Source organism: Podarcis pityusensis (assembly GCF_964106645.2).
Source record: "Podarcis pityusensis genome assembly, chromosome: 2".
NCBI lineage: Eukaryota > Metazoa > Chordata > Lepidosauria > Squamata > Lacertidae > Podarcis > Podarcis pityusensis.
In genome coordinates this window covers 34,674,264-34,697,980 of record NC_138029.1, presented here as the reverse complement: position 1 = coordinate 34,697,980, position 23,717 = coordinate 34,674,264, and the positions used below count along the sequence as shown (strand labels likewise).

General features: G+C 43.7%; 2 protein-coding genes across 2 annotated transcripts; one reads left to right on the top strand and one right to left on the bottom strand.

Annotated features, from left to right (window-relative positions):
* Window positions 1-811: 811 nt before the first annotated feature.
* On the top strand, window positions 812-5,775 carry ATP5PD (ATP synthase peripheral stalk subunit d). The gene is made up of 6 exons (XM_080994278.1): window positions 812-967; window positions 1,511-1,641; window positions 3,140-3,236; window positions 4,206-4,277; window positions 5,362-5,424; window positions 5,560-5,775. The coding sequence occupies exons 2-6, from the start codon at window positions 1,520-1,522 to the stop codon at window positions 5,689-5,691; spliced, it is 486 nt and encodes a 161-aa protein (XP_080850404.1). The 5' UTR covers window positions 812-967; window positions 1,511-1,519; the 3' UTR covers window positions 5,692-5,775.
* Window positions 5,776-11,121: 5,346 nt separating this feature from the next.
* Window positions 11,122-23,100, bottom strand: LOC308470530 (5-hydroxytryptamine receptor 3A-like). The gene is made up of 9 exons (XM_080993950.1): window positions 23,037-23,100; window positions 22,707-22,867; window positions 22,464-22,508; window positions 21,470-21,579; window positions 18,683-18,852; window positions 17,441-17,601; window positions 15,364-15,574; window positions 13,450-13,617; window positions 11,122-11,461 (listed from the first exon to the last, which is right to left on the bottom strand). Exons 1-9 carry the CDS (start codon window positions 23,080-23,082, stop codon window positions 11,202-11,204), a joined length of 1,332 nt encoding a protein of 443 aa, XP_080850076.1. The 5' UTR covers window positions 23,083-23,100; the 3' UTR covers window positions 11,122-11,201.
* Between the last annotated feature and the right edge of the window lie 617 nt (window positions 23,101-23,717).

The following is a 23,717-nucleotide window of genomic DNA, read 5'->3' as shown; positions in this document are numbered from 1 at the left end:
AGCTGATGAGAGGAGAAGATACAGGATTTACCGTAATTGAAACTGTGATTTGGCAGCAGCGGGTGTTTCTCCCACTTCCTTACCCGCCCCCCCCCCAAGCAAATAATTAATCCTCTCTGTGGAGTAAATAATGTGAATGTTAATTTAAGAGGGGGGAGACACTAGTCAGTGGTTCCCGTCAAAATGACTTCCCCATACAGTACATATATTTGCAAGTTGCCCGACTGAAAAAAACCGAGCCTTTTATGACCCTTGGATTGTGAGTGGCAAGGCAATTGGTGCTTAGAATGGTTTACTACAACGTGGCATCGTAAGTCAATTGTTATAGCTATAAGATGTAGACTGAAGTGAGCGTTGCAACCACCCTGCATTATCATCTGCATATTTTAGGTGGGAGCCGAGATGGCTTATAAGGCATTTCTAATAAAGACTTCAAGAGCATAGTCACCTACTTGATTTTATTGGTGAATCTCAAAACTGCTCATTCAGGTTTCCCCTGAAGTACTACAAGTTCACACATACACGCACAGTCATTTTAAGCAGTTATGTTGCAAGAATGCAGCCAACGGGGGATGCAGATATTTCAAGCCGACTCGCTTCGCTAATAGCGATAGAAGATCTCCACTTTGACATGTTGATAACGCAATGCAACAGAAGGCATGCACTTCAGATTACGGCAAAGGTCAGGCCTCCATCGCCCATCAGCTCCAAAGCCCGCGTTCAGTTAAACAGAACCGCGCCTTGCCCTCCATTGCTTTGCACGCTGTGCTTTTGCCTCCCTTAACTGCGCAAAAATGGAGGCGTGTGCTACTAGTCTATACTTTTCCGATATCTATGGTGCTGAGTGTGCCGCAGACTATTTCCGGGATTGCTGGTCCTGATTGGTCACGGCGATGACGGTCAGGCTCTCCTTCCGGGAGGACGTTTCCGGCGACTTCTGTATCGTGGGGGTGAAGGGTTGCTGAAGGTGAGTGGAATACGGCCGTCCTTTGGGGGACCCTGTTGAATGTTTCCTAATATTGTGGTGTTAACGGGCCTTTTCTGTTCTTTATTCCCCCGCCTTCTGTTGCGGCGCTGGGATTCCTTGGTGTCCTAGCAGAGGTCCTTTTAATGTTCCTTCAAGATTGGTTTGCCTCTGGCTGCGCCTTTAACATGCAAGCAGAAGCCTATATAATTGTAGAAGCTACATCGCTGCCATCTTTATAAAGGAGAATCCGCATTAATTTTATTTCTGCTCCCCCCTTATTGAATGAAAAGAATGGCGTGAGTTTGAGTTCAACAGTCTAACTCTATTTTGCTTACTTGAAAATAAAGTAGTGAATTCATAGGGTTTACTCCCAGGTAAGTGTGTGCTGGTGTGAACTCATTGGATTATTGTTTTGATGAAACTGAACCATTCTTCTGTTTGTCTCTCATCTGACCCTTCGCTAGCCATATAGCTTTGCTGCTCAGTTAGTGTCCTGATTATTTTCTCCCTATTAAGCTTTCTTTCTGCTTTATTATTTTCTAGAAAGTAACAATGGCTGCCCGCAGATTTGCTCTGAAAGCAGTAGACTGGATGGCATTTGCTGAGCGAGTGCCTCCCAACCAGAAGCCCATGTTTAACGCCCTGAAAACACGCAGTGATTCTCTGGCAGCCAAGTGAGTATGTGCAAAGGGCACTGTGGAGCTATGTTTGCTAATTTCACTTTTTCTTGTGTCAAATGCCTTGGTATTTGTGCAAGGTTGGTGCGATCAGGCTATGTGCTAGCAGTAATAAATTAATAGAATGCCTTGTTTGGTTATATCTTTACAAATTACTTTGAACCAGTCACTGGTTTGTTAAGCCATATACCAGGTGTGGGGAACTTCCAGCCTGCAGTCCACATTAGATCTATGATGCTATTTGGGGCAGGCCACACTTACCTGCAATATCCTGTGTGCAGCACTTCTCAAGCACCTGGCACCCAGCTGATTGTCAAGTGTTTGGGAAGCAGTGCGCAAAGCACTTTGTAGACCTTTTGCCCAGCACTTTCTAAGTGCCAAGCACAGGGCTTGTGAAGCTTGCTTAGGCCTGGACACAGTACTTCTCAATCACTTATCAATCACCTGTTTGTTGGGCATTTGGGAAGTGCAGTGTGTAGGGCTGAGCAAACTCTTTGATAGATGCTAATTCCCTGGTGTCATGATAATCCGGCCCAGCTATCAAAGTTGGCTCCCAGGTGTGGGTGGGGAGATTAATCCCTGGCCCACCAGGCCAAAAGGGTTCTTCACCCCTGCCATATACTCCACAGCTCTCTGCTCCATTCATTGTTGCTGAGATCAGCCTATTAAAGTGATATACAAATTTTATTTTGTTCTTTTTGGCAACTTTATGGCAGTCCTTTCTGCTGCAGATTATATTCTGTATATTTCTGTGATAAGCAGAATGTTAAAGGAAGATGTGCCCGGGGTGGGGGAATCTCTCCCCCTTGGAGGGCTGCAATATATTAGGCATCATCTCCTGGGGGCTTCATTCCAGTGGTGGGTCGAGTAAGATGCAAAAGTAAGTGGAATATAGGGTGTATTTCTAATCTTTTTACAATAGGCTTCATTCCAGGCATGCAAAAAGCCAGAGGTTTCTATACATATGTCTCACTATCTTTCATCCAGGTAAGTAAGAGACATACAGTATTGTTGTTCAAGGATGCATTCCACCCAGGCAAAAGGACTCAGAGGCAGAGCTGGACTAATGAGGGGTATATGGCCTGCTGAAGGGCACAGACTGGAGAAAGTCCCAAGGCCTCTGGTCCCCCGTCCCCCACTGTAACTGATATGGTTAAAATTATTTGATTGACATTAGTAAGATTTGAGATGTCACATGCTGTTTCTGTGTCTCGACTGAAGTTTAGTTCTTTGCCTTAAGATTTGACAAAACCCTTTTATCAGCTTCTGGCAAAAGTGTATCAGTCTGCTATTTTGGACTTAACTCACCAGTCATTGTTATGTGTACGATGAATCTTGCAAGCTTCATTATTGCTGTTGAATAGCTGAGAACATTGGCAGCTATGGTTAGCTATCCTTAAGGAGGGTGACAATAATGGGAGATGGCTACAGAACTAAGAATTGCATGAAAACTTTTTGAAGTTGTACTAAATGTACTTTTCCTTCATCTAAACAGGCTTGCTTCTTTGCCAGAGAACCCCCCAGCTATAGATTGGGCTTTTTACAAGACTGCAATTGCTGATAAGGCCATGGTAGATGACTTTGAGAAAAAGGTGAGGTTGTGTTATGCTACTTCAAATGTTTCAGAACCTAAATAAGGCACTGCATGTCACACAGTCTAGTGTATATTTTTAGGACCCATCTTACCTTTGTGATTGTAAGTTGTTTTAAATTGCTTTTAATACTGTGTTTTAGTGTTGTAACCTGCCCTGGGACCTTAGGGTGAAGGGCAGGTAATTAATAATAATGATAATAATGATAATAATAATAATAGACATCACCCTGGGTATAGTAATTATTTCCTTCTGGGTAATTTGACACCAATGTTGCAGCTGCATGGTGCTGTGCTCATAAAAAACAACAACAGCATTTTCTTGTCTTTAGCCAATTAGTACATTTCCCACCAACTTCTGCCTTGTGGATAGGCTAGAAAAGCTAAACTTGAAGCAATAATGCTGATTTTTATTTATTGTTGGATATGAACCGGGCAAGTATGTGTATCAATATAGATGGCTCCAGAGAACTTTGGTATATAAATCCAATAAAATGAATGAATGAATGAATGTCTGGCTTTCTTCATGTGGGACAGCGATAAATGTATGAAAATGCAACCCAGAGAAGTTAGAGGACATTGAAACATGTTAACTCTTTAAGAATGAATCTGGATGGTGCATTTGCACTAGCTGTATGAGAACTGTCATTCATTGAAATGACTTGGGTACTGGCAAGCAAACTCTGTAAAATCAGCTAATCTCTGTTAGTAATCGGCTAGGCTTTCAGGTGGCTTGTTCCCAGTGTAGCCCACTACTTTAGACCGGACACTTGGTCTTGACCCACACTCGGATGGAGAGGATTGAACTGGGAGGCTAGAAAGTGCAAATCATACACTGCCACTGAGTTAAGGACCTCTTACAACTAAAGGGAAACAGACAGGACTTGGAAAAGTTATCTCTGACTGTATATATGTCACTGACAGAATTGGACACAACACATTTAAAATACTTTTCCCTCAAATTTCACAGTTTAAAGCACTCAAGATTCCTGAGCCTGTGGATACCCAGACAGCTAAGATAGATGCCCAAGAAAAAGAGGCTGTAAGTGTGGTTTTTGTGTGCCTTTGTTCAGTTATATTTTGTGTATACCACTTCGGTAAATTGTGTTAGACATTATTCCCTGCTCACCACTTACTATATTCCGCTTGTGATCGGCAATACTTCTGATTTTCCTCTGCTGGTATTTATTTATACAGTTTTTATATTGCTTAATGCAGTAATAATCTCTAAGCAATCCTTGTCTGCAAACTATTGTAGTTGATGCACCAACCAAAGTTGTTAATGGTTACTCTGCGCCAACGAGGTCACTTGGGCTACCACTGCTAGCAGCGGATCTAGAACACTCCCGTGCTATATACCTCCTTCAGAGAGAGGGCAACCACATCCAGATTCTGTATGCAGCCCAATTCCCAGACTTGAGAACTGCCTACTCATAGGGTCTCTGTCTTGCTAAGAGTCATTTGCAGTTTATTAGCCTATGACTGCATCCTGGTAGTGGTCTAGGGCTTGTTCAGATATTACTGAGAGATAAACCTGGATATCATCAAGATATCATCAAGATACCTTGCCCCAAATCTCCTAATAAGCATCCACCATGGCTTCCTGAAGATAGCACTAGGGACAAAATTGTGATTTGGGGCATCCCACAGATTAACTGGCAGGGTGTCAAGACACAGTCACCAATACTTTTCTCTGGAACTGACCCTGTAAGTAGGAGTCAAATCTCCATAAAGCAATACCCCCCTACTCACAGATGGTCCAGGAGGATACTGTAGCCAAAGATATCAGAAGCAGCTGAGAAACTGAGAATTAATAGGGTTGTGCTCCCCCTGTCTCTGCCCTGAAGGAGGTCATCTATTGGAGCACCCAAGACTAAATTCTGTCCCAAAGTCAGGCCTGAACCCAAACTGGAAAGGGGTAAGATAACTGGAATGTAGGGGCATGTCTAATGCAAAGGCTGCAAGCCTCAAGGTGATAGTTTGCATTATTATAGGCAAGAGAAAATGCAGTTTGTGGTGCAGATGGGTGGGGTATAAATAATAAATATTATTATTATTATTATTATTATTATTATTATTATTATAACATCACTAATATGCGAAGTGAATAATTTGCTGTGTTGCAGGACAAGAGTGCTGCTTCTTTCATACAAGCCTCTAAGCAACGTGTTGTTGAGCATGAGAAAGAGGTAAGTTGGTGATTTTCGTGGTGTAAGTAGTCTGCTCCACCACGTTGCGTTCTCCTAATAAAGATCTGTTCTTTTTATTTTAAGTAGTCTTCTTCATAATGTACTAATGATGGGCTATTGTCTTTTCTTTTCAAGCTTCAGAAGGTTAGAAGCATGATTCCTTTTGATCAGATGACAATGGAAGATTTCCAAGAAGCATTTCCAGGAAGTAGGCTGGACAAAGAAAAATACCCATTTTGGCCACACAGGCCTATTGCTGAATTGTAAGAGCTGTCTATCCAAAAGAACTTTGCCGTATCCATCAACTCTAGAATCCCTGGGAGTATGTTAAATAAAGTAATTCTACAGGAATCTTAGTAGTCCTGTTTTGTCTTGTCTCTTGTTATTGATTTGTGCATATTTGCTTGGAAATAAGATCCATAGAGTTCAGTATGGATCCCAAATAAGGCTGTGTAGGATTGTTGCCTTAAACTTCTTTTTTTGAGGATTGAAAGCCTGAGTGGTTCAGCTAAAATTGCTAATCTTGGCCCCAGTTTGTAACTTTAACTTGATTTTTTGGAGGACCCCCATTTGGTCCCCAGTCCTGGGCCTCCCCACCCCGGAGTGGGCAATTGTTTAGGTGCTCTGATCACTGACCACGGATGGCTTTAAAGGTCAACACCAACATTTTTGAATTGTGCTAGGAAGCCAGTGAAGTTCTTCAAGCACCATTGTAGCACATTCTTGTGGCTGGTTCCAGCTTTTATGTTCTGGACCTGCTGTAGTTTCTGAATGTGTTTGAAAGGCTCTGCATTGTCGCCTGCAGTACATTGGCACGAGCGTCCTTCCCCACAAGAGGGTGCAGCTAGCACACAGCTAATACTAAAAAAAGGCACTGCCTAAGCATTCAGGAACAGAACTGGAATTAATACCTTGATCCCTAAAAATGAGCATAACCCCACCCACAAGAGACTGAACACAAACACCAGGATGTGCTGTATCATTGGCCTTGGACAACTTTTGTTGTGAGTGAATTTCATTTTCACCAGCCTGCATCCAGTACTTTGCAAAGAACACAAGGAGGTTCCACCCCACCCCTCCTTGAGCCAGGCACAAAGTGAGCTATTGAAAATACACACACACACACACACACACACACACACACACACACACAGTACTCTCGTTAAACTTTCTGAATGGTTCTTCAAAATGTTTATCCAGGGTGCTTTTTTAAAAAATTAACGTAGCAAAGACTAATATATCTGAGCCTGTCTTTGAGTGTATTTTTGACCGTAGTGCTAAAACACGGAAGTATCAAGAGTTTTCCAGGAGTGGCATTCTGGAAACACTGTTCACCTGGCAAGCCACCACTGCAGTAGCTTTGAGAGATTCGTGGCCTTTGCCAATAAGAACTGTTTGAAAACTTTTTGCTATAAAAGTGTAAATATTTAAATTGGCCTATAAGCGAAATTACCCCTATAAAAGTCTTGTAAGCCTTAACAATGCCATCGAGCGATATTGTGGCTTTGATCAGTGCAACTGCAATCAGACCAGGACTATGCAGCTCATGAGTCATGGAGCCAAATGCTAGTCAGATCGATTCACATGATAATCCTGCTTTTGCTGCCTACGAAAAACAGGTTGGGTGGCCATGCTTCTGGTCATCAAGAGCACTTAGCAGGGCATAGAAGGTGGGTGGGGTTCAGCTTGATGGATTACAAATTGTGGAGAATAGGATTTGCCTGATGAAAGACAGGAAATATAAGCCATCTTCTCAGTGGAAGTTCTGAAATGACTTGGCAACCCCCGCCGCCCTTCCAGTTCTGTGTTTATGCACTAGTGGTAGCAATGCCAGGTTTTTCCCCAGCATGGAAAGGTGGTGATAAGGAGGATAGCAATTGTTGAATTACTGATGCCCATGAATCTCTGAAAGGCATAGAAACTTTATCAGTGATAAAAGAAGATACTAATCTAAAACACCAGAGATTTGGTTTTATAACCAGTATGCTGATGACACCCGACTCTATATTTGTTGATGGATGGCCACCCTGACTCGGCCCCAGACACACTGATCAGATGTTTGGAAGCTGTGGCTGGATGGTTACATGGGAGCCGGTTGAAATTAAATCCTTCAAAGACAGAGGTTCTTTGGCTGGGAAGGGACGATATGGCAACTCCCATCTCTTGCGGGGGTGTAATTAGTGCCAGCACTGTCCATTAAGAGTCTGGGTGTAATCTTCGACACCTCCCTTTCCATGGAGGCGCAGATTGCAGCTACAACAAAGGCGGCATTTTTTCATCTCCGCCAAGCTAAGCAGTTGGCTCCTTACCTCTCTCACCCTGACCTAGCCACTGTGATCTACGCAACGGTCACCTCCAGACTGGATTATTGTAACTCGCTCTACGTGGGGCTGCCCTTGAGACTGACCCAGAAACTCCAGCGGGTGCAGAATGCCGCGGCGAGACTCCTTACGGGGTCCTTGCTGCGAGATCACATTCATCCGGTGCTATACCAGCTGCACTGGCTCCTGGTGGGGTACAGGATCAGGTTTAAGGTGCTGGTTTTAACCTTTAAAGCCCTATACGGCCTAGGACCCTCGTACCTATGGGACCGCCTCTCCTGGTATGTCCCACAGAGGAACTTACGGTCTTCAAATAAAAACATCTTGAAGGTCCCAGGCCACAGAGAGGTTAGGTTGGCCTCAACTAGAGCCAGGGCTTTTTCGGCTGTGGCTCCGATCTGGTGGAACACTCTGTCACAAGAGACCAGGGCCCTGCGGGACTTAACATCTTTCCGCAGGGCCTGCAAGACGGAGCTGTTTGCCAGGCCTTTGGTCAGAGTTCAGTCTGACTCCCTCTCCCCTTTCATAAGAACTTGCATGAAAGTGGCCTCCCAATTTTTCTCACAGGCCCATATAAGTTCAGCACAAACAGTTGGGCCTGGTGAGCATTTAAGGTCCCCAACCCTAATCTGCGGGTTGCCATCCGACTGGATTTTATTCTGATCCTGCTCTGATTTGAGGATGTATTTTAATTGATTGTCTGATTTTATGTTAATGTATTATACATTTGATGTTAGCTGCTCTGAGCCCGGCTTTGGCTGGGGAGGGCGGGATATAAATAAAATTTATTATTATTATTATAATTGAATACTCCATTTTTAATTTTTGTTGTTAATATCACATATAAATGACATTCTTTTCAGTCATGGTCTGGCCTGAGGCACAAAGATATCATTTTCAGAACAAATTCTAAATATAGGGGGAATGGAAGCATTGCCTTGTAATGACTGACATCATGTTTAAAAATATTAAACAAGCTGAGTGCCACAAATAAGGCACAGAGGAAAAGATTCAACACCATATTCCTTACCATACTCAGTGGAACATACACCACCAAGCAATGTGGAAAAATCCCAGACAGCACCATCACATACATGGAAGTAATCTACCTGTAAGCTACTGTCTGTGGACAAACGGCGGCTCCCTTGGCCAGTAAAGCAAGATGAGTGCCTCAACTCCAGAGACATATGCGAATGGACTTAACTGTCAGGGGTCCTTTACATTTTACCTTAATCTACCTGGAAGTAATTACCACCGAGTACATTTGAGCTTAGTCCCAGGTAAGTGTACGGAGGATTGCACCCTAATCTGCATATTCTAATATAATAACCACAAATGGCCGGAGCTTGGAAGATATATGAATTACAGTAGCTCTAAAGCTAAAACCAGGAAAAATAACCTAAGGCTATAAAGGCCAGAAAATACATTACATTAACTTGAAGCAAATTCAAGGGAACTTGCTTCACAAGTCATATTCATGGATGTAAATTGATACTCCAAAATGCTTTAGGCCAGTGGTCAGCAAACTTGTTCAGCAAGGGGCCGGTCCACTATCCCTCAGACCTTGTGGGGGGCCAGACTATATTTTTTGGGGGGGAAATGAACGAATTCCTATGCCCCACAAATAACTCAGTGGTGCTTTTTAAATAAAAGGACACATTCTATTCATGTAAAAACACGCTGATTCCCGGACCATCCATGGGCCAGATTTAGAAGGTGATTGGGCTGGATCCGGCCCCTGGGCCTTAGTTTGCCTACTCATGCTTTAAGCAATGGCAACAATGTAGTAGTAAGCAGCAGCAGCGAAAGGGCACTCCTAACACATTCTGCTTTGCACCATCATTTTATCTACCTACGACTTAATGCACAAGTTGCGCAAGTGAGCAACTTGTGCTCAGGCACTGTCCCACTCTGCCCCAGAATGTGGGTATGCATGTGCATGGACGTCTGTATGAGTGAGGGTGAAGAGAGGATGGATCAATAAAGGGGAGAAAGAAAGGTGGGCCCGCCCACCCAGTTTCTGCCTTGGCCGCGCCCACCGCCACGTGCTGCCCTCCCCCCGCTGTGTTTGGCCTGGAGAGAAGTTTTTGTCCCTCCCTGGCTTAACACGTTCACGACCCGCATAATAGCGGGCTTCCAAATATGTGGGTGAACAAGCGTGCTGATCCGGACCAGGGAGACGTCCGTTTGCTGTTGCCGGGATAAAAATCGCACACGTGCATTCATTCAGCCGAGCCCAGGCTGCCTGGTCGTGTGCATGCGTGCTCCTGATGCTGCTGCGCGTCTGAATTCTGGGAGGCAAGGGGAGATGCGGGCAGGAAGTAACGGAGACGCGGAAAAGCTTTGCAGCGTAAAGGCGCGCACTGAGCACCCCAGGGGAGTGTCGAGTGGGCACGATCCGAGAGGGCAGCTCAATCAGAGCATCATGCAAACATGCCCACTCATTTCGGTTGGTTTTCTTGCTTGCTTGCCAGGCTCTCGTCACCCTGCCCCTATTTTATATTATTTTGGAAGCTGATGTTCCGATGTATGCCTTTCTTCTATGGGATGTTTGTCGCTGCTGCTTTTTAAAAAGCGCCTTCGAGAGTTTAAGCACTAGGTAGAAATAAACCGCGGACTTTGTCCGCAGTTTTCAGCAGGACCATTTATACATAATGCCCGAATCAGGAAATGAACAGGTAAGGAAGATTTCTTGCAGAGCATCTTCATGGATGACCACGTGGCCTAATGGATAAGGCGTCTGACTTCGGATCAGAAGATTGAGGGTTCGAGTCCCTTCGTGGTTGGCGTTTGTTATCTGTGAAGAAAGTTGCTGATATTTTTTTCTTTCTTTCTCAGCGGGGAGTATAGAAGGTAAGTGCTGGCCGTGTCTGGGTGTTTGTGCGTGTATTACATACAGAGAATATCAAGAGAAGCCAGGTGATTTCTGTAGTTCTTAAACTGCATTAATATAAATAAGTCATGCTTTTAAACCTCTAAAGCCTTATAAGGACTGAGGCTCTGCTTGCAAACCTTATTTTTAAGAGTTTGCTTTTGGTTAGACTTTTGTGCCTGTTTTGGTTTTTGGGATTTCTTTACGTTGGGTTTGTCAGGTGTCATATCATGCTCATCCTCAAATGTTTTTGCAACCAGAGACGTGCAATATTCATATTTTAATAAATGCTAGAATGACTGAATATATAAAGGAAATAATTGGACAAGCCTTCTGGAAAGCAGGATGTTGCCTATTAGGTGCTTCAATCATCATTTCATAGCTGGGCTTTTAGGGTGGACCTTGTGAGAGGTAAGCTACAGTTCCATTATACAGTACTTTGTGTGTAAGGAATGTGCTTTAAAATGTATGATGCATATACCTCCTCTCAGATCTCTTATATGCCACCTTGAACTTTCTGGAAGAAAAGATGGGATAAATGCATAACATTTCATTTAATTATTATGTAACAGCTAACCACGTGGTCACATTTCACTCCTCCATTTCAGAATAATGTATGCTATAAACAATACTGAGAAAATCAGACGAGCATAGAAAAACAGGCTCTCAGTAATGGCCATGATCCTGTTCCATTCTGCATTGGTAGCCATTTGGCTCTTATCGGGAAATAGCTGTTCCCTCATCTGTTTCACCTCTGAATAGATACTTCTGAGAAAGATGTAAGCCTCTGCTTCTGCATCTTCTTTGCCTGCCAGGGCGTGATCACAGGGCTCTTTCTGCTCATCTGAAATATAAAGAAGCACATGTAGCAAATCCTTAGCTAAGTTGGAGCTCTATCACTGGAAGTCCTGAGCCAGAGGCGATGATGACATTATGGCTCAGCAACAGATGGCAACTTATGCCTTCATAAGGCTTTCTATGATATTTGAGGACCAAACACTGCACAGGTGACATCCAGTGTCATATAGAATCAGCTGTGCAATTTTTTACTGTGCACCAAACTTACTAAGTTTTGGGAGAAAGTGCTGGACTGTATATAGTGTCTTGTTTATAAACGGAAAAAAATTAAGATTTTCAAAGGTGAATATGCTCTTAAACTATATACCCGTTGTATCAAAATTGACAACCGGACAGCGAAAATGGATTCTACAGTAAAATCATGTGTTTCAAAGACATATTGCCCATATTACATCTCCAACAAAGAGCTACATTAGATAGTCCTTTCTTATACAAATGTAAGGGAGCTCAATAGATTCCAAATAGTATTTTCTGTTGTATAAGTCTTGGTTTAAGTTCCACTGATACGTCTAATACTGAAGCCACGACATTTTCCTGCTGTCTAGGTAATAGTGAACATTCCAATTCTTTATTCCAATCGTTTCTTAAACTTTATATCAGACATATGTTGTTGTTGTTGTTAATAAACTGTGGAATATTTTCTGCTCTGGGAACCTCTGGCTCTTCCCCACTACTCAAACCTGGTTTGTGTATCACTTGTAATAATGAGGGTTGCCCTGGCCTTCCATTAGTCATTTTTAGAAGTTCTAAAATGAGTTTTTCAAAGGTTTTCTTCACACCATAAACTCCTCCTCTCTCTGAGCCCATTGAGCTTGGGCTGGGCTGGGACAAAGAGCACACTGCACTGAACCTGCATAGAATATAATTCTAATGGGTTCCCTGTCCCTTGCAAAGTACCCCCAGGAGAGGGCAGTTTGTATCAGAAAGGGCCCCAAAGCTCCCCATATTAATTGTAGTCTTTTAAATGTGTCTGTGGGGGTTATTGTTTTGTTTTAATTATTTACTTGTATTTTTATCCTGTATTTTATTCTGTGAATTGCCCTGTGATCTAGCGATGAAGGGCAGTATATAAATTTAATAAATAATAATAATAATTTTAAAAGTAATAACATTTTATTTCAGACAGTGGAGCTGGAGGGCAGCACACGCTGGTCATTTGTCCAGTGTGTGTTTTGCAATAATCTGCTATAAGGTGCCTTGAGGATCATTCAACCAAATCTTACATAAACCTAGCATCAGCATCACCTGTATTACCCTTCACCTGCAGGTCCCAGCACAGGTTACAACAGTTTAAAAATCCAAATTAAAAACAGCCAAAACAGATTACAAGCACAGGGATAGGGCAGGCCCTGAAAACACACATCCCAGGTGTCAAAGGCATGAGTATTTATTTAGAGGTGCACCTAAATAAATAAATCACAGATTTATAAATGCTAGGCTGACACCCGAGCCTGAGCTCGGGTAGCTTTAGACAAATAGCACATCCTGTCAGGAAATACTCCAGGTACTTTCACATGCAAACGATACTGGGGTATAGTGGGCTCATATTCAAAATCCATAGTAAACAATTTTCCATAATGTGTCTTCCCTTTGCCCTCCTCCTTTTGCATTTACTTTTTGAAAAATGAATTATGGGCTGTCTGTCGCAGGGGTCTTCAGTCTTCACAGTGGTCTTTGTAAACCTTTGAGACCTAACACAGGAGCCCCTTCTGCATATTTTGGCATATATGATTTGCACCTTCCCTCCCTCTCTCTGTGCTGGCTGCTGTTCACTATTATTCTCTTTCAACTTGTACAATTTTAAATGTGTGTGTGTGTAAAATGTTGCCAGCCTTTTGTGCTCACAAATGCAAAGGAAACAGATCATTCATAGGTTGATCTGATCTTTGATGCCATGAAACACTGTCCTGCTTTGCAGCAGTTTATGGGTTTGGGGCTGTTCAATCAAAGTATTAATTTCTTATGAATACTAACCAGGATAAGGAACGTATTTTTCAGATGTTTTCTTCTTTCTCCTGGAGGAAATGAGTCTCTCGCATTTGAGGAACCAACGGGGAGGTTTCATCTCCTTCAGAGACCTTGTCACATAATTCTCAAGGAGGCTGACAACCATCAGCAGGAAAACTCCCATGAAAAATTTCGCTGCAAAATGAAAGGATGTTAGATGGATCTTTCCTAGCGCTATCAAAAAATTACTTTTCCGTTATAAGCTGCAAGTAGAAGGACTCTTGACTTTTCCCAACAGTGTTAGGAGCATTTCACTTTTTCTATTTGTACCTCCTAAGTTCTGTTCACCTCACACTGGGCATGATGTACGGTAGCTGCTGGGGAATAGATGGGGAAATACAGGGCAACTGTGATTGGACAATGGCATCATGTGCGTGCCCTGAAAACAGTGAATGAACACAGCTTGGCTATTCCACACTAAACGCCTAGTATGGAAGTGCCCAAAAATAGATGGTGGCTTAGCACTAGCATTCTATAACCTTGCATTCCCAGCCGAGACATGCCAGTAACTAGATCCACTCCAATAAGACCTTTGTGTCTCAGTCTCAAAGTGATTTCACCTGGTTATTTGAAATTTCTACAAGGCATAAGGGTAGGGGGAACCCCATTAGCAGATTTGGGGCAGGGGTAGGAGAGGGAGGACAAGTTCCATTGTGCTCACGGAAGCTGCTCCATGCACAGAGTGATTTAGCTGGGTACAACCCAAAGAAGCATTAAGAAGCAGGAAGTTGATTTATGTTGGAACCTTCTTATTAGGACGCTTTTAAATCAAGAATACACTTAGGTAGGGCTGCCATACATTCAGAATTTTCTGGGAATAAACAGGATTTGTTCGTCAAAAATGGCATCTGGGCGAAATTTTTGCAAGCCAGTTAAAATGTCTGGGATAACCCAAGTGTATGGCAACCCGTGTCAGAAGTGTTGATTTTTTGGTGAATTTCTGGGGAAAAAAGCAAAAAAAAAAAAAAAAAAAAAAAAAAAAAGCTTTAAAACCGGATTTTCACTTCTTGAAATATGACAACCCTAACTTAGGCAAAGAAAAGCCGCTGTTTAATTTACACGATCAGTTCACTTGGGATGTATATATACTATATATTTAAAGCACATACTTTCTTTCAAAGAATTCTGGGCATTGTAGTTTGCTAAAGGCTGCTGGGAATGGTAACTCGGTGAGGGCTAACTTACATTGCCTAAAATTCTTAGAAGGAAAGCATGTGTTTCAATGTGGTTTAAAGGCATGGTGTATACCAGAGGCGTCAGCTTGTGAGGGCAATTGGAGAGCCAGTGTTACACACATGGGATGTTGGGAGGAGCCGGGGTAGAGTCAAATATGGCGGTCCAACAGCTTCAATGGCCGATAGCTCCTCCTCTGACTTCTACTGGTGCCACCACCGATGGGAGGCTGCTTTGACCCTCCTTCCCCTCCAAAGCATCAGCAGGAGGAGAAGGAGCCGGCAACTGGCGCCATGCTGCATTTTGCTCCGCTCTTCGCCTCCACCCTTTTCAGACATGGGTGGGAGGTTTACCTCCACCACAAAAATATTCAGGGGGCCCAAAAGAGCTCGGCTCCCAGGATCTGGTGCCCCTGGTGTGTACACAGCCACAGTACTGATTGCAAAAAAATCAGCCCATGTCTTCTAGCTAGATTTGCCTTGTGCAAAGTTTTGCCAGAAGGATATCCGAGGTTGTAATCCTATACCTATTTATCTGGGAGTAAGCCCACTGAACTTAGTAGTTGCTTCTGAGTAGACATGCATAGGATTGCGCTGTGAAGGTTCCTCAGGACAAGAGAGTATTCTATAATATAGCTCATATATAATATACTTTGTTTCCTGGCAGCGCGAGTTGATTATACGTCCACTTGAAATTACTGTTGCTTACCTATTATAGGGGGGTCATCTGAGGATGCTGGCAGAATACTATTTAGAATCAGCGACAAAAAAGAGACTTCTAGGATCAATGTGATCTTGACGCTGATCTTTTCTGAATCACTGGCAGAAGTGAAGGAAACAGCCATATCCAGGAAAAAGAGAACAGCGGTTGGGATGATCAGATTCAGCACATATAGGATAGGACGCCTCTGCATAAAAATCTGTTGAGAGATTCAAAACACATCAAACTGCTTGAAGACAACAACAAACGCAAGTGGGATTTGATTGCAACAAGGAGTCATCCCCTAATTTTCAAAACTTGACAGCTAGGGGTTGTTTATCCCCCCCCCCATTGAACCAAAACAGGTGTTCCAGTGGGTCACTGAGGCTAGGGGCTCTTCCAACTTTCTCCTTCAGACAATCCTTCTGCATTGACTTTTCTGTCAAGGATCTATCATGCATTGCAGAAGATGCTGAGTCATGTTTCAGGTTGCGTGCTCGGCCACCTCCCCATTTCCTGCACAAAGAACACCTCTGCATAACAACTCCATCTTCTTATTAAGGAAGCCCAGATTATAAACATCCAAGAAATCCCATGCTTTCTTAGAATAAAGGCCATTCCCTTCTCCAGACTGTGGTCCAGGAATCTGATAGGCATTTTACTCATACCCTCCAACATTACTCAGATGAAAATAGGGTCATTTCTCATTCCCCCCTATTTACCCTCTGTTGTATAGTGGGTAGACATGGCAGACGACACAGAGATTTCCCCAAAACAGCTCTTTATTTTGTAAGCTGGAACAGAACTGCACAGCAAACAGCTCAGCCGGCCTGCTTTTATAGGCAGCCGGCTGTCAACATTGTAGCAACAACAACCCAGGGTTTCCCGCCTAAAATAACTGACGTGGACCTGAGTGAAAACTATCTACAGTATCCCCCTGCTGGCCCAGGGTGAGAACTTCAGTACATAACACCCTCCTCGACACCCCATTTTGTGGTGTCCCCCCGCAGAGCATTTCCTGTCAGAAGGAGGGCAAGTGCAACCACTACACAAAAGGGACACAGCACACAGATCCCCCCCCCACCCTGCAGAGAATACGCTGTAATCCCAATTTTATTTTATTTTATTCTTTGGTAGATTTAGCAAAAGAAAAACAGCAATAAATAAATTTTAGAAAGGGGCATGGACACAAAGCATAAAAAAATAATAATCAAGATTCCTTGTGTTCTGCTCTGCCTATCTGCCCACCCAGGGCAGCCCTGTCCTCTGCCTGCCCCTCACAGCTGATATGTCATATGGGGCTGAAGAAGAAGAGTTTGGATTTGATATGCCGCTTTATCACTACCCGAAGGAGTCTCAAAGTGGCTTACATTCTCCTTTCCCTTCCTTCCCCACAACAAACACTCTGTAAGGTGAGTGGGGCTGAGAGACTTCAAAGAAGTGTGACTAGCCCAAGGTCACCCAGCAGCTGCATATGGAGGAGCGGGGAAGTGAACCCAGTTCACTAGATTACGAGTCTACCTTTCGTAACCACTACACCACACTGAGCCTCTTCTCACCTGCTCTCCAGGAGCTACTATGAGCTGCCCAAAGGAGGAGGCCAGCAGCAGTGGCTATAGAGAGGCAATGGGAGGCTCCCTCACAGCAACCACTGCCACCATAATTGTCACTTGGAACAAGCGCCGGCTCATTCTCCCCTCTCCCCCCAAGCTCGGTGGTGGCAGTGCTGGCAGGGGAATAGAGACATTCTGGGATCACATCAGAAGCTGGGATGGCTTTCGTAATTCTGGGACTGCCTTTGGAAAATTGGAGGGTATTATTTTACTTCGCAACCTGTCTCTTCCATAGGATCTAAAATGAAATGGGTAATACATAATTAGGGATAGTGAGTCCCCGAGGCGATCAGTATTCTGTTTCTGGGCTCTTATGCCACACGTTGTGACCACCAGTGACTTAACGGTATTTCTTGAAGAAGAATCCTCTGTAGCGACAACAAAATTTCGTTGAAACAATGCAATCTGCAGAATGTTTCCTGTTAAACAATGGAAGCCAAAGCCCTGATGAGCAACTCATCAGTCTTATATACCTGGTAAGTCACCGTACTATAGTTCATCTCAAGACCAGTCATGGTATCACGGGAAACAATGATGTTGTTGTACTTCCACTCCCCATTGGTTAAGTATAGGTTGCGATCTTTGGCATCCAATTTAGTGGAAAACGTTTTGTCCGACATTTTCACTTCCTTATCTGGAGCGAGAAAAAAACAAAGGGACAGCAGCTTAAGATGGGGTTCTGTTTTCCTTGTAGCCTCTACATAACCTCCCCGCTCCACCATCCAAACAAAGGAGACCTAAACTCTTTAAATGCTTTGCACGATATAGTAATAATTCTGCAATGCTATCTCATATTCGCCAACTCTTCATATTTATCAGGGACAGTTCCTATTTTCTGGTACTATATGTGGTAAATTACATTTCCCTCCTTTTTTGGCAGGAAATGTTGCAGGTGCCTAAGAAACCCCAATGACTTATATGCTTTCCTCGGTTGCTAGCAACAGTGTGTGTGTGTGTGTGTGTTGTACAGTGGTACCTCGGGTTAAGAACTTAATTCATTCTGGGGGTCCGTTCTTAATCTGAAACTGTTCTTAACCTGAGGTACCACTTTAGCTAATGGGGCCTCCCGCTGCTGCCACGCTGCTGCTGCTGCTGCACGATTTCTGTTCTCATCCTGAAGCAAAGTTCTTAACCCAAGGTACTATTTCTGGGTTAGGAGAGGCTGTAACCTGAAGCATCTGTAACCTGAAGCGTCTGTAACCTGAGGTACCACTGTATAATAGAACTGCAATGAGGACAGGAAAAGCCATTGCTGGTTGCTTAGTGCTGTTTCCTCACGTCCTGCTTACAGGCTTCCCTTCAGCATCTGATTGGATGCTGTGGGAAATGGGATTCTGGGCCAGTTAGGCCTTTGGTCAGACCCATCAGGACTCTTCTTGTGCCCTTACGGGCTAAAACGTCCTCCTACCATGGCCACTTCCAGACTTCTGCCATTTTGTGGGTGGGATCAATTTTCATACCAGCAAATTCTGTTTGTGCAATTAAAGCAGATTAGGGGCTACTGTGCAACGAAATCCCTCCCCTCAACCATGGTGTGGTGTCTTACTTTCCCCTCCCCCTTTTCTTTTGCGCCTGTCATCAAAACAGGTGGAGTCAAGGGGGAGCAACATTTGTTTGGGAGGCTGTGCTGGTGGGGGCGCCCCCCAATATTTTGTTCAAGTTGGCGCCAATGTCAAGCAGCAATCGTACTCGAGAGAATAATGTTTACGGCTTACCTGAATGCATGGGGGAGAGCACAGTTATGTTGCAAGCCTGCTTATCAAAAGGAAAGGTGAAGATGTGCAGACTGCAAGATGATGTCAGGTGAAAAGCTTGGTGTTGCATCATGTCTCCACTGGAAGAAACGTGAAGGAATGGGCTGGTTCTGGACTTCTCTTCATTGGCCCTGAAACATTGCCATTAAGGACCAAGAGATTAAGCAACAGGCTTGGAATCGCTTGTTTTAGTTCAGGTAACCCTTTTGCAGCTTTCCCTGCCCCTCGCCATCCCAATGTCCTTTTCTCTCTCTCTATGCTTTTTTGATTATTTGGTATTGGGTTGGTTATATGTGATAGTGTTTTTAATACTATTTGCACATGCAAAAGTTTCTGGGCTGCTTTATTTCTAATCAGTGCATGTCCTGTAGCTTCCCGCTGGAATCCTGCGACTTTTTGCACCATTAGATGTTCCTTTTTTGTTTTGTCTTGGTTTCGTTACGCTATAGCAAAAGAGTGCCCCTCCAGACGGCAATAGTGCAATAACATTGGGGGGAAATCACAGAACAACCAATAACGCTGAGAGATGTGTGGACCACCGCTGAGGCACTATTCTTACGTTAATAACACGTTACAGAATGCACCTGTAAAAAACACCAGTCTGGAGGAGCCCTCAATCCTAAAGACTGAAATATTTAAAGCATATTACAAGTAGGTTGCACAGTAATTTATAAGATGCTCGTAACATAAACAGTATTAACAAGGAACTGAAAATGTGAAGTTAAGGCAGGCAGTTCTGGAATATATATATATATATATATATATATATATATATATATATGGCATATTCCCCCCATATCACCCTATCGGCTAGTCTTTGTAGTAACCTCCAGTTAAATACTTCTATAGTAAACTTAGGGCATGTAACTCTTGCCTACAACATAAGAGTCCCAGGGTAGAGTCCTGGCCCCCTGTCGCCCGCCTCAGCAGCCCCCCTAACAGTCCTGCATTGAGGCTGAAATCTGAAGAGAGGTTCTTTTTGTGTTGAAAATACACTGCGCAAGAGGAACGGGTTAAGTTCCCTCCCTGCCAATCGCAGCCTGACTGTCTCTCCCTCTCCCTCCTGCCATTTCGTTATGGATTAGTCCAAGGGCAACAGTTTTAACACTGCTACTACCTCAAGAATTGAAAAGGGAGACAGCAAGCTCAAGTCACCCATTAAGGTGGCTCAGTGCAGGGAGCAGTGCTTGTACAGTGGTACCTCGGGTTACATACGCTTCAGGTTACATATGCTTCAGGTTACAGACTCCGCTAACGCAGAAATAGTGCTTCAGGTTAAGAACTTTGCTTCAGGATAAGAACAGAAATCGTGCTCCGGCGGCGCAGCGGCAACAAGAGGCCCCATTAGCTAAAGTGGTGCTTCAGGTTAAGAACGGTTTCAGGTTAAGAATGGACCTCTGGAACGAATTAAGTACTTAACCCGAGGTACCACTGTACTGTGCAGAATGACAGCTGAGACTCATTTGCGATGTACTCCCTTTCTCTTCATCAACAAAAGCATAAGCAGGTCAGCGGTGGGTGGGTGGGTGGGAGAAGCACAGAGAGCAAGAGAATACAATGCATGCCGCCACACAAATTAATGCCACAGAGCTACAGATCCGACCCAAACAGCTGGTATTATTTTAGTGGGATAAGCCACACAGAATCTTACATTCTCCACAGCTCTTAAAAGTATCTGAGCTTTTCAAGATCTGGAAGCAGCTGGCCAGGCAGAATTAAGTACGTTTACACCCCATTGACGATTTCAGCAGGAGAATTAAAATCATCTTACCTCTGTCCAGCTGAAATCAATTGTGTTTACCTTTGTCTAAACCAAACTCATGCGAAGTATCAAGACAGGCAAACACTCCAGGGATCAAAATTAACTGAAGACCACAAATGCCCCAGATAGTTGGGAGAGGGAAGACATCACCATTACTAGTGTGTTGCTATAGTTTTCCTGGGGGGGGTGTTTTGCTTTTATGGTATAATGCAGTGGTTTACAACCAATGTGCTGTGGCACCCTGGGGTGCCTTGAATGATGGTCAGGGAATATACAGGGCAACACTGGCCTCTGCCCCTCTTTCCTTCCCTCCCTCCTCTGATGCCCTCTCGTGCCTCTGCTTCCCAAAGGCTTACACGGCTGTTTGTTGCAGCAGCCCTGGCTACAAGCTCCCCAGGCAAATGGTGCCTCTGGGAGGCACCTCTCTTTGGGGTGGGGGGGCAGCTCAGAGACCAGCTGCCCGGAGGACTCCCAAGGAGAGGGGAGAAGAGGCTGAAGGAACACTCCACAAGGGAGGGTGTTTGAAAAGGGGTGAGGGGCTGCCAGCTCTACAGGCAAAGTGTGACGTAACAGGGCTCCTGAGCCCCACAGGGGTCCCGCAGAAAGAACGTAGTTGGTCAAGGGAGCTGCGGATTCAAAAAGGTTGAAAATCTCTGATATAATGTATTTATTTTAATGTTTTAAAATGTGTTGCAAGTCACTTAGAGACCTTTGGGTAACTAGTAACTAACAAGTCTAATTAACTTATCACCATTGCTACCACCAATATAGCCATTTGTTTACTCTCTAGCATGAATTTTAAATTTTCTAACTTCATCTAACTATTTGTGGGTGTTTCCCAAAGCTTAAACCATCATTTCATCTGCAAACAACACTTATTTAGTATTCAGAAGGTTGGAGCTGCTAAAGCTTTTTGGGGAGGGAAGGGGAGAAATCAACATAAGCATTGCTTTAAATAAGTTGCCAATGGAATAAATGATCCTTACTGTTCTTCTATAGAGATTTCAGGGATCCAGAATTTATCTGCTGGGAGAGTGAGATGGGTAATGCCACAGAAGTCAGAGGAATTCCATGACACAAAGTCATTTCTCCATTTCTACATTACAGAGTTGAGTGAGCAAAAAGATTAGTGTACAACATCTTTGTTTGCTTATTTAGGAGAATTGATAAAATCTCTGAGCAGTGGACATAAAGCAATGACTATTAATAACAGCCAGAGAAGATCAGCATTAAAAAACCCAACAATCAAAATATATGTGCAAATACGCTTGTAGAAATAAAAATGTTTTAGTAGGCAGCTAAATCAGTATAATGAAGGTGCTTGCTGTCACATTGAAATACTGACTTCTCACAAATGTGGAACAAGCATAATATAGCATTTGTAACTGTGCAAGTTCTGCAGATCAAAGTGGTCAAATAGGTATGTATGGGTCAAGGTGCTCTCTCAAGTAAATAGTTTCCAAATTCTTAATGGCTTTATATACAAATAGTAAAATGTTGAATTTGGCCCACTCAGCAATCCGGCGGCTACTGCAGATCTTGAAGCAGAAGCATAATGTGGTCCAGGATTTCACTCCTGTTAGCAATCGTTCTGCACCGTTCTGCACTAACTGCAGTTTCCAGACCAACCATCAGGGGAGCCCCACAAAGAGTGCATTGCAGTCATTCAGTTGTGAAGTTATGGGTCTGCTATGGGTCAAGCTATCTCGGTCCAGGAATGGCCATAGCTGCTGTACCAGCTGAAGTTGGCAAAAGGTTATCCTAGACACAATATTCATCTGGGCCTTCAGCAACAAAATTGGATCCAGGTGCACCCTAAGATTGCTCCTCCAAAAGGAGTGAGACCCTTTCTAGGTCAGGCAACTGGTCCATTTCTTGGAAATGAAAAGCATTCAGCCCCATTCCTTTTCCTTACCAAGATTCAAGCTCAGCTGGACAAACCATGGGCTAGTACAATATGATAAAAAAGGAGAGCCTTACCACAAACAGCCAGAAGTAAGTTGTAATCACTTGCAACTTCTCTACCTGTAAAGAAACAAAAACAGAAGGGGCACAACCCATCCACAGTGATGCACCTTCCGAAATTGACGGGCTTAACTCTTTAACTTGAAATCAGTGGAACATAAAAATGCTTCACTTTGTCTGGATCACCCCCAAATTATAAAATTCCCTCCTCCTTGCTTGTTTGAAGTATGAAGCTTGCTGGAGATTTTGCCGTCTTACCACTGCCAGGATAGAGACAAGAGTAAAATCCAACTTGACAGTCAAAGGTTCTCTCCAGTCCTTCTTGGGTCTGGTATACAGGAGGAGCTTGTTGTCATTAGAAATATTCAGATATTCAACCACACTGTGATGTGAACAGTTCCATGTGAAGGCAATTCCTACTGCAAATGGAATGAAAAGTTTTCTTATTCCTAACCACCACTCAAACCAGGAACAGCCTTTCTCACTAACTGCCTATTACGGATGGCAACATATGAGAGCAAAATCACTGTTCCTAATTCAGACACTAATCCATCCCTTGGACCGTCATCATAGGAAAGAGAGTCTTACCTGGGAACAGAGCAAAAAGGGCACAGCAGACAAACGATTTCCACATTCTTCTGCACCTGAGAGATGGCAACAGACTGCGGAGGCTGTGCAAGGAGCTGAATGAGGAGGCATCAGTGAATTTTAAACCTTGCAGGGATGAAGTGCACACTATAAACTTTGGTCAAAGTCTCGCCCGAAAGCCCTCTTGGGAGCGAGCTTCTTTGAAATTATTAATACTTTATTTCCTGTAAACAGGAAGAGCGCTTTTCTCACACCAAGGTAGCCACTCTAGGCGGCTCCCAACAGAATATTGAAAACACGATGAAACATCAAACGTTAAAAACTTCCCTAAAGTTTTTATGAGGGCCATTGCTTAGGGAACCAAAAGTGTGCCACCCATGCCCAAGAGGAAGGCACCAGCCCAATGAGGACTGAGTGTGTTCAGTGAGCAGAGAACGCTGGATGTAATACAGTGGTACCTCGGGTTAAGAACTTAATTCGTTCTGGAGGTCTGTTCTTAACCTGAAACTGTTCTTAACCTGAGGTACCACTTTAGCTAATGGGGCCTCCTGCGGCCTCCGTGCCACCGTTGTGCGATTTCTGTTCTCATCCTGAAGCAAAGTTCTTAACCCGAGGTACTATTTCTGGGTTAGCCGAGTCTGTAACCTGAAGCGTCTGTAACCTGAAGCACCTGTAACCCGA

What these genes read in the sequence shown, in the direction of transcription:
- LOC308470530 (XM_080993950.1), bottom strand. Translation starts at nt 23,082, where the DNA reads ATGTGGAAATCGTTTGTCTGCTGTGCCCTTTTTGCTCTGTTCCCAG. An exon ending in CCTTTTTGCTCTGTTCCCAG is followed by an intron (nt 22,868 to 23,036) that starts GTAAGACTCTCT and finishes TTCCATTTGCAG; the next exon opens with TAGGAATTGCCTTCACATGG. An exon ending in AGATGACCCCCCTATAATAG is followed by an intron (nt 13,618 to 15,363) that starts GTAAGCAACAGT and finishes TTCATTTTGCAG; the next exon opens with CGAAATTTTTCATGGGAGTT.
- ATP5PD (XM_080994278.1), top strand. Translation starts at nt 1,520, where the DNA reads ATGGCTGCCCGCAGATTTGCTCTGAAAGCAGTAGACTGGATGGCATTT. An exon ending in AGTGATTCTCTGGCAGCCAA is followed by an intron (nt 1,642 to 3,139) that starts GTGAGTATGTGC and finishes TCATCTAAACAG; the next exon opens with GCTTGCTTCTTTGCCAGAGA. An exon ending in TAGATGACTTTGAGAAAAAG is followed by an intron (nt 3,237 to 4,205) that starts GTGAGGTTGTGT and finishes CAAATTTCACAG; the next exon opens with TTTAAAGCACTCAAGATTCC.